Below are 10000 nucleotides of genomic sequence, written 5' to 3'. Positions count from 1 at the left end.
CCGCTAAATGTCACAGTCATTAGACTAAATTCTGGCGTCTCCGGATACCGCCCAGACCCCTGCAGCTACCATCCCAGCGCCCAAGGATCCCATCAAATTGGGTGTGACCAGCAGGTGGCCGCATAACCGTCTAACCGCCTAACTAACCATATATGCATGTTGTCTTCGCCGTGCTCCAGCTTGTATGCAGAGCAAAAATTACTTTACTGTGTCGTGCTGTTGAGGCACGCGGCGCGATGCCGCACCCATTTTCTAGGTCTCGAGTCGAGTTTGTTGTCATTTTCGCTTTCATATCCATATCCACAGGCAGAGCCACAGCCACGTCCATATCCACCAAGGGAGGACCTGCTAGTTAAATATCTAGCATTACATTTTTACGTTCCAGCTTTCATTTGGGCGGTGTGAAGGGGAGCTATTCTGTTTCTTTGTTTGTTATTTTACAAGTTTGCCATTTTCCCTATCCCACTCCCGTCCCACTTATTAGAATACCTTGCGTGGGTTCCAGGGACCGGGACCCAGCTCGTCTAGCGTGGGTCCGTGGACAGCAGTCTGCACTGGATAGGCAAAGCAGCCAGACGTACTCGGGAGTAGGATTCGTTCGTATCGCAGTTCATAAATCAGCCAAAAAATGGATGATACAGACTTCCGTGATGTAGACCCGAACGAGGTTTGGCTGGAGAAGGTGACCATTGGGGGGTTTCGCGTTTGGCACATAATAGCCGCTGTCCTGGGCATACTAATGGGAATCAGTGAGTGGACACGAGACTCCAGTGCTACTGGATGTTGAGCATATTATCTATCTTTATCTCTCAGTGATTATGGTCTGCTGTTGCATACGATTCCGCATACCGCGCACCAAGCAGGAGATCGAGGCGGACTATCAGCGCAAGCAAATCACTAAGAAGTTCCGCGAGAAGCTCCAGCAAATTAAGAACTCGGAAATGGACGACATGGACCTACAGAAGGGTGAGGAGCCGCCGCTACTCTAAATCTGCTCTAAATACACACTCCACTCGTATACGAGTATACATATATAGAAATATATACATAGCGTAGAAGTTTTGTGTACCAACTGTCCCAGTTTTGTTGTCACCCTTATGCGGCCAAGCCCTTTTCCTGTCTGGTCTCCGCCGCCTCATTTTCCTCCTCCCACACGAACTCACGCATTTGTATATACAAAATGAAAATGATAAACGATTCCTCGAGCTGGACCTGCTTGCACGCTAGTTACGAGCATGTTACTCACTCTGTCATGTCTCTCTATCTCGCTGCCACTTCTCTATCACAGCACTTGCTTACATCAAACTGGAACAGTACGATGATCCCTAAGGGCTTGTAAATTCACTAGCACACTGTACAAACAATTGGAAGTACCCAAGAACTAACCTCTGTATCCCAAAGAACACTGCCAATGTAAGTAGCACAGCCAATCCAGCCATTACTCGACTAACTAATGCCATCACCAATATTTCTCTTTATCGGTTCTGTTCTGCTCTTTTCTTTTCGATTCCATTCCGTTCCATTGCAGTTTGTGCTCGAATCCAAAGCGATTTCCTGAATCTCCAGGCGAGCGTGGAGAGCATGAACGAGAAGCAAAATGTTAAGTTTAAGATCTAGATACGCAACTGTTATACTGTTATAATGTGCAACGGATGATGAAACCTATACTTTACTCCTAACAACATAAATACTTATAAACTAGACAAGCAGTGAATTTTCATATTGAAGAACATTAAACGTACGGGTATCGTCAAATCCTAACAACGACTAAACGACTATGCAAACAATAAAGCTCGGGGATGCAGTAAAACAATAGTTCTTTATATTGCAAATTGGGTTTCTCGTTTTATTAATTCAGTTTGCTTTTTGCTTTCTGCTTTTTTGTGGTATCAAAGGTTCGTTAATAATGTTTTGTTTGCAGGATTATGTTTTTAAATGCGTTTTCTACACATACATACATATAGGCTAGTGGGGACAGCGTTTTCCACAATTGCGACTATATAACAAGTTGTTGGCATACCGCATCGCACTCGACTCGTTTGGTCTGTTATGACATGACATTTTTCAATGCGTTTTGCACTTAAGTTTATTTCATTTATTAGTTTAAAATGTTGCTTCTCTGCTGTGGCGCCGACTCGGCTAATGACTGTAACAAATTTGTTGAGGCTGACGCTGACGCTGACACTGACACTGACGTTGACTCTACACAAAACACTCACAAGTTTACCAATTATCAATTATTTACGCATAACTATTAACTCTTTGTTCATTTTGTTGCTGAGCTTACATTTAGCCTTAACTTTCCGTTTCGAATACTTTCTTTTCTCTACTATTTGTCTTTCCTGCTCTGCTGGGGCTTCCATTGCTTTGCCGAAGCAACGCGTATGTTCTCTTTTTGCATTTCAATAGACAGTTCATTTCTTTATATTTATGTATTTAAAAACAACTAAACATACTGCACTCATCATTCCATGCGTTTAAATGTTCTCCCCCTGCAAAAGAAAGAATAAAATTAGTACAGCCGCAGAAGACCTTGGCCCTGTCGACACTCACGTTATGGTTTTCTTCTCCGTATTCTTGGGCTCAGGCCTGGCACGATTTAGCACCTTGAGGAAGTCCGAGGTTTTTGCGCGCATGCGGGAATGAATGTAGGCCTTTGAACACTGTTATAAATAAGACGGTTAATACTGGGTAAGTTCTAGCCAATTCAGATCATACGCACCTTGATGTGGTAATGCAAATAATCTCGGAACATGTGGATTAGATTGATGGTATTTTCCCTCGTTTCTTTGTTGGTATGCCGAGGGAAGAGCACTGTTATGTAAAAAGTAAAAAAACAAGAGTAATGGATAAGTGGATTTTTCGGAATTGCATTCGTCCTTAAAACAGTTTCATCAGCATTTGACAGGCAGATCAATTGAATTTCTCAAAATATAGCACTCTTAATATGCCACTTTGACTGTTTCACAGTCTAAGGGCTATTGTACACGAACACAAGTCGTCTGTTATAATATGATGGATTATTCAGGATGCCGTTCGTCTATCTAGTTTTTATTGGAGTATTTGAGACACAAATCTGAAGGTTTGTTCTGAAATATGCCACTTTTGCTCCAGGAATACGATACTGTAAACAGTTTAAGGTCTATTGTACACGAACACAAGTCGTCTGTTATAATATGAGGGATTATTCAGGATGCCGTTCGGCTTTCTGATTATTATCGGAGTATTTGAGACACAAATCTGAAGGTTGATTCAAAAATATGCCACTTTGACTCCAGGAACAGTCTAAGGGCTATTGTACACGAACATAAGTAGTCTTTTACAATATGAGGGAATATTCAGGATGCCGTTCGTCTATCTGGTTACTATCGGAGTATTTGAGACACAAATCTGAAGGTTGGTTCAGAAATATGCCACTTTGGCTCCAGGAAAACAATACGGTATAACAGCTTAAGGGCTATTGTACACGAACACAAGTCGTCTGTTATAATATGATGGATTATTCAGGATGCCGTTCGTCTATCTAGTTTTTATTGGAGTATTTGAGACACAAATCTGAAGGTTTGTTCTGAAATATGCCACTTTTGCTCCAGGAATACGATACTGTAAACAGTTTAAGGTCTATTGTACACGAACACAAGTCGTCTGTTATAATATGAGGGATTATTCAGGATGCCGTTCGTCTATCTAGTTTTTATTGGAGAATTTGAGACACAAATCTGAAGGTTTTGTTCTGAAATATGCCACTTTAGCTCCAGGAGTACGATACTGTAAACAGTCTAAGGGCTATTGTACACGAACACAAGTCGTCTGTTATAATATGATGGATTATTCAGGATGCCGTTCGTCTATCTAGTTTTTATTGGAGTATTTGAGACACAAATCTGAAGGTTTGTTCTGAAATATGCCACTTTAGCTCCAGGAATACGATACTGTAAACAGTTTAAGGTCTATTGTACACGAACACAAGTCGTCTGTTATAATATGAGGGATTATTCAGGATGCCGTTCGTCTATCTAGTTTTTATTGGAGAATTTGAGACACAAATCTGAAGGTTTGTTCTGAAATATGCCACTTTAGCTCCAGGAGTACGATACTGTAAACAGTCTAAGGGCTATTGTACACGAACACAAGTCGTCTGTTATAATATGATGGATTATTCAGGATGCCGTTCGTCTATCTAGTTTTTATTGGAGTATTTGAGACACAAATCTGAAGGTTTGTTCTGAAATATGCCACTTTAGCTCCAGGAATACGATACTGTAAACAGTTTAAGGTCTATTGTACACGAACACAAGTCGTCTGTTATAATATGAGGGATTATTCAGGATGCCGTTCGGCTTTCTGATTATTATCGGAGTATTTGAGACACAAATCTGAAGGTTGGTTCAGAAATATGCCACTTTGGCTCCAGGAAAACAATACGGTATAACAGCTTAAGGGCTATTGTACACGAACACAAGTCGTCTGTTATAATATGAGGGATTATTCAGGATGCCGTTCGTCTATCTAGTTATTATTGGAGTATTTGAGACACAAATCTGAAGGTTTTTCAGAAATATGCAACTTTAGCTCCAGGAATACGATACTGTAAACAGTTTAAGGTCTATTGTACACGAACACAAGTCGTCTGTTATAATACGATGGATTATTCAGGATGCCGTTCGTCTTTCTGGTTATTATCGGAGTATTTGAGACACAAATCTGAAGGTTTGTTTAGAAATATGCCACTTTAGCTCCAGGAATACGATACTGTAAACAGCTTAAGGTCTATTGTACACGAACACAAGTCGTCTGTTATAATACGAGGGATTATTCAGGATGCCGTTCGTCTATCTAGTTATTTTTGGAGTATTTGAGACACAAATCTGAAGGTTTGTTCAGAAATATGCCACTTTGACTCCTAAAGTTGATTCGAAAAATATAAGCTGCTATAAAAATATTGATTCTGCAATGTGCTGTGGTCACCGACAAGACTACAAGATAAAACCGCAACAAATGATTGGACGCATGAGCTTAACCTACCGAATGTGACATAGCCAATGTTGTCGCCTACTCTGGCATCCGTGTTGGCCAATTCCAGGGGCGGTTCTCGGTGCGTAAAGAGCACTTGTGGGGCTGTGTGAGAAGCACGTCGCCCTTCTCTCAATTCCTGCATAAATACTTTGCCAATTACGACGTCGTCCTCATCACGGAAGATAGTGCTGAAAACAACGGTGACACGATCTGGCTTGGCTTCCACGTACCTATGAATGAAATGTAGTTGGTCAACAGGTTCTTCGGGTTTCTAATTGGTCTTACAAAGTCTCATCGTTGCGGTAGTTAATTACGGCACGCTTTTGTCCTTCTTCTCCTTGCTCCTGGTAGTCGAAATACTTTTCAAAGACGGAGGCAAAACAGTTGCGCTTCAGCAGTCCAATTCTCTTTGCAATTTGCTCCCAGTCCTCGGGGATTTCCTCCAGATTTATAAGTACAGAAACGTTGTAGCCTACCAAACGCAAAGCAATTAATTAACAGTAGAAACAAAGAACTACAGCTCGGTTGCGTGCACAAACCTTCTTCTGTGTCAGTTAGCAGACTGCCATATTCACGCTTCAGCAGCTCGTCAGCCCCATGCTCTTGCAGCTGTTTGTAGAACTTTAGCGATATGCTGATCTATTTTAGCGGAGGAAAACACCGATCAAGAGAGTTCACTCTGAACCAATTCGCAGGAATACTTACCCTCACTTTTGTTTTATCGTTATTCACATTTGAAATGTGATAGAGCACGCCATCGAAGTCAGCTATTCGTATGTCTATCGATTCTGGCTTCAGTCTGCAAGAAGAATTTCAAAGATAACATTCAGTTCGACTACTTATAAGTATTAGTCATTACTACCACACACCGCAGTACCTTATCGGCAAAATAGTATACACATTTGTATATACAGATGTATATAAATAGATTTCCATTAATCTGTTTTTGTTTGAAAACTAATTATACAGAATGTGTGCAATTTACATTTATTTGCGGAGAATTCACACACAAATTAGGAACATCTAAAGTATGTCACATTATAGCTCCGACTAAACGCAATTGGTTATTTTTATACGAAAATCTTTAATAAAATACTACTATTTAGAGTATGTGAGACACCAATGTAAGGTACTTTCAGAAAGTCATATGCCACTTTCAAGGAAAACGAGCCTAAAGGCTATTGTGCACGAACACAAGTCGTCTGTTATAATATGAGGGATTATTCAGGATGCCGTTCGTCTTTCTGGTTATTATCGGAGTATTTGAGACACAAATCTGAAGGTTTGTTCAGAAATATGCCACTTTGGCTCCAGGAATACAATATTGTAAACAGTTTAAGGGCTATTGTACACGAACACAAGTCATCTGTTATAATATGAGAGATTATTCAGGATGCCGTTCGTCTATCGTGTTATTATCGGAGTAGTTGAGACACAAATCTGAAGGTTGATTCAAAAATATGCCACTTTGACTCCAGGAACAGTCTAAGGGCTATTGTACACGAACATAAGTAGTCTTTTATAATATGAGGGAATATTCAGGATGCCGTGCGTCTATCTGGTTACTATCCGAGTATTTGAGACACAAATCTGAAGGTTTGTTTTTAAATATGCCACTTTAGCTCCAGGAAAACAATACTGTAAACATTCTAAGGGCTATTGCACACGAACACAAGTCGTCTGCTATATTATGAGGGGTTATTTAAGATCTAGGACTATGTGTACTACTAGCTGGCGGGTGATGCTTGGTTACAGCTTAAATCAGCGTGGGGCACGTCGTTGGTCTTCAAAAGCTCTTCGTTGAATAGGATTTTTGCACCCACTCGGGCTCGAACCCAAATATGCAGTATGCGGTTCGCCTTTTATTACGCGAATCTAAGAAGCCCTAATGAGCTTTACAAAATTTGACCTTCCCCACTTTTTGGAACATGATTTTATTGGGGTTTCAAGCGTGGTTTCAACGAGATTCGTTATACTTTTCCGACTGGCGATGAGTCATGTCCAGCTGGGTCGACGCATGGACGCAGATGATGCACAAATGATTCGATAAACAAGCTGTAATGAATTAACAAATGGATTGCATGGATAGGAAGAGGGGATCGGGCAGGGGCTGTAGCAGTGGCAAGTAAGTATGTTGGATTGTACATATAGGGAGAGAGCTCGCTTGACGAGCGGATGAGTGTACCAGCGCTGAACCTACACCCGAACTTTTACTCCGGAGAGCTAGAGTATACGTACGGACTGATAAAGAAATCGAAGCTGATAACACGCGGTAGGGAGTGCAGGAGGATAGGAAGTACATACATAGATAAACCAAAATGGTGGAGCAATAAGGTCACATTACTGCCTTACAGTTATGTGGAACACTCACCCGGCCTGGGCGTTGCGGTATTTGACAAGGAGTGTCTCCTCTATAATCCGATTATTGATTTCCAGCAAGATCATGATGAGCGGCGGCCTATAGATGATATTTTTGCAGAATTAGGTTGCTCTAATGCAAAGCGATGACAAATTTTATGACGTCGACTTCTTTCGCCGCTCACGGAGCTGCGAATGCGGTGGTTCTTCGTGCGGTAACTGTTTCTTTCTCTGTCAGAGGCGCGCTGTGTGTGGGGCGCTGCTCCAACTCACCAACACAGGCACATTCCGCGTATGAGTAGTGTGTGTGTGTGCGCAGCGTATTTAATGAATCAACAACAAAAAATGGGCGCTGATGTCGGCTTTTTTGGTCGTCTCACACACACACACACGCACACTACAAAATTCCAACACACACAAAGCCGCAACGCTCTGACACTTGCAAAAAATGTGTGCTCTTTTTCTGTTTCACCCGATAAAAAAAAGAGTTTATTTTAACACGATTTTCTTGCTTTATGGAATGGGTTTTGAGCGTTAATACCTTTAATTTAAGACAAAACGTGGGTGTAAAGTCTTGTCTTGTAGGTGATATCCAGTGTGACCCTTATCGATAAAATATACGGCCTGACCGTGAGAAACATACCGATTCAAGTTCTATGTTACATATTGATATTGATATTTTGATATTCCGTGATATTTGGCCATGCCCACTTAATTTTATCCAATTAATGAACCTATTTTCTAATTGACTGGCTTTTTTTAAACACTTGCTTTTATTGGATTTCTATATACCGTTGAAAATGAAGTTTAATAGATTGATGAAATTGACAAAATATACCATTATATACCGATATACAGTAAATATACCATCTGTTCAATTTTGACCTAAAAAAATACCGAAAAGTAATAAAAATACCGTAAACGGTATACAATTATGATGGCATGGCTAAATGTTCTATATAGCTAGTAATATTCGACGGAATATCAAAAACGAGGAATATGTAAAATAAAACTTGAATTCGACAGTATATTTACGGTATATTTTGGACATGTGGCGGTATGTTTCGGTATATTTCTGAGGGTCGGACGGTATATTTTATCGATAAATCCGCGGTCACACTGCTAAGATTAAAAATTAAAACAACAAATGGATGAAAGCGAGCTAATTAAGTTAATAAAGAACTGCCCTATCCTGTACGACAAGGACAGTACACGCAGCGCGAAAAATGCAGCGCTGAAAGACGCAGCATGGAAGACCATATCCCAGAAGATTGGCGCCTCAGAGCGAGCCTGCATCACACGTTGGAAGAGCATTAGGGACCGCTTTGGAAAAGAGTTTCGTCGATTCCAGGAAAACCCTGAAGTGCCTACTTACTGGGACATGTTTCCGCACCTGCTGTTCCTCAAGGACCACTACAAGCACGGCCTGGTCAGGCACGAGAGTCTGGAGGGGATTAAATTTGAGCCCAAAGTGAGGAGGAAACGCAACTACAGATTGTATGCGGAACATGATAAAAATCCTAAGGCCGAAGAGGAAGACTGCAAAGATGATATACTAAGCGAGCTGATTGAGCTGGTCAAAATGCATCCCGTTCTGTATGACAAGGACCAGATACGCATTTCCAAGAACCTGTCTGCCAAAAATGAGGCTTGGCGGGAAATCTCGGAGAGGTTGAATGTGTCTGGTGAGTGGCTAGACTGGGTACTAATGAATGGGTACTAATATAGCTTATAATCTTTCCCTTTAGAGGAGATCTGCTTCAACCATTGGAAGAAGTTGCGCGAACGATTCGCGCGAGAGTACCGCAACCAGCAGATTAATCAATCGACGCCCATTACCTGGAAGCATTTCAATGATCTGCTCTTCTTGGACAAGCATTATCGTAAGGGAGTTCCCCTGGTCATAGAGAATATGAAGAAGCGAGGACGCCCACCAAAGGCGAGCAATCAGACTGGCGTTCCCGACAAGCAGCCGACTAGCGTCGGCTTTGTGAATGGGGAGCAGATCTGGGGCGCCGACTACCCCTACAGCACAGATAATGAAGAGGAGGATAACGATCTCGAGCTGTCCTACGATGATCCGGACGAGATTGAGTTCGCAGGCGCAGCTCCAACACGAGCAGCAACGTCCCCCCGCGATTAAGAGCCTGTTGGCCAAGGCTCAGATGCTGCTGGACGGCCTCAGCCCGGAAGATCGGTCGACTGCAGTGCGACAGATAGGGCTGTTCGTTCATCAGTGCCAGATCAAGGCCCTGGCGGGGGAGGAGATCGAGGATCTGACTCCTTACCAAGTGTTTAATTGTTAAGGTGAGTTCGGAAGTTTCTGAGGTTTAGATTTAAGAGACAATGCTTATATTTGCCAATATAAAGTTTAATGGAGATATGATATCTCGATATATTGTTTGAATTTTGTTATCGAATACCAGCTGTTGCTTCGATATCCGCCAGAGGGCGCTCAAACTTTCAAAAGAAACGTTACGCGCAGTCGGAAACTGAAAGAAAACAATAGCACCCACGCCCGAACATTAATTGCAATTAATAACGCACACACACACACCTACACAGCCCGCACACACACAGCAAACACTCAAAAAACGCTTAAACAAATCTCTGGGCATGCAGTTAA

The 10000-nt window shown here is 41.7% G+C and overlaps 3 protein-coding genes across 4 annotated transcripts; 2 read left to right on the top strand and 1 right to left on the bottom strand.

Moving 5' to 3' along the window:
• Positions 1 to 429: 429 nt before the first annotated feature.
• On the top strand, positions 430 to 1957 carry LOC108163511 (transmembrane inner ear expressed protein). 2 transcript variants are annotated; one of them, XR_004472862.1, is made up of 4 exons: positions 433 to 749; positions 814 to 966; positions 1289 to 1413; positions 1529 to 1621. XR_004472862.1 is itself a non-coding variant. In XM_017298842.2 (3 exons), exons 1-3 carry the CDS (start codon positions 629 to 631, stop codon positions 1615 to 1617), a joined length of 363 nt encoding a protein of 120 aa, XP_017154331.1. In that variant the 5' UTR covers positions 430 to 628; the 3' UTR covers positions 1618 to 1957. The 2 variants fall into 2 exon arrangements, 1 of the variants encoding a protein (XP_017154331.1); XM_017298842.2 differs by lacking the exon at positions 1289 to 1413 and having other exon boundaries at positions 430 to 749; positions 1529 to 1957.
• On the bottom strand, positions 1833 to 8136 carry LOC108163510 (actin-related protein 2/3 complex subunit 2). Its single transcript, XM_017298841.2, has 9 exons — positions 7916 to 8136; positions 7388 to 7837; positions 5722 to 5815; positions 5556 to 5655; positions 5302 to 5488; positions 5026 to 5246; positions 2723 to 2814; positions 2554 to 2663; positions 1833 to 2492 (listed from the first exon to the last, which is right to left on the bottom strand). The coding sequence occupies exons 2-9, from the start codon at positions 7459 to 7461 to the stop codon at positions 2465 to 2467; spliced, it is 906 nt and encodes a 301-aa protein (XP_017154330.1). The 5' UTR covers positions 7462 to 7837; positions 7916 to 8136; the 3' UTR covers positions 1833 to 2464.
• A 351-nt stretch (positions 8137 to 8487) lies between these two features.
• On the top strand, positions 8488 to 9775 carry LOC108163496. The gene is given in 3 exon segments (XM_017298820.2): positions 8488 to 9059; positions 9123 to 9471; positions 9473 to 9775. Coding segments are annotated over 3 exon segments (1095 nt in total). The 5' UTR covers positions 8488 to 8521; the 3' UTR covers positions 9681 to 9775.
• Positions 9776 to 10000: the final 225 nt, after the last annotated feature.

The sequence above is a fragment of the Drosophila miranda genome, chromosome 4, assembly GCF_003369915.1.
Source record: "Drosophila miranda strain MSH22 chromosome 4, D.miranda_PacBio2.1, whole genome shotgun sequence".
NCBI classification, from domain to species: domain Eukaryota; kingdom Metazoa; phylum Arthropoda; class Insecta; order Diptera; family Drosophilidae; genus Drosophila; species Drosophila miranda.
Note: the sequence above shows the minus strand (reverse complement) of the source record. Positions and strands in the feature narration are given on the sequence as shown.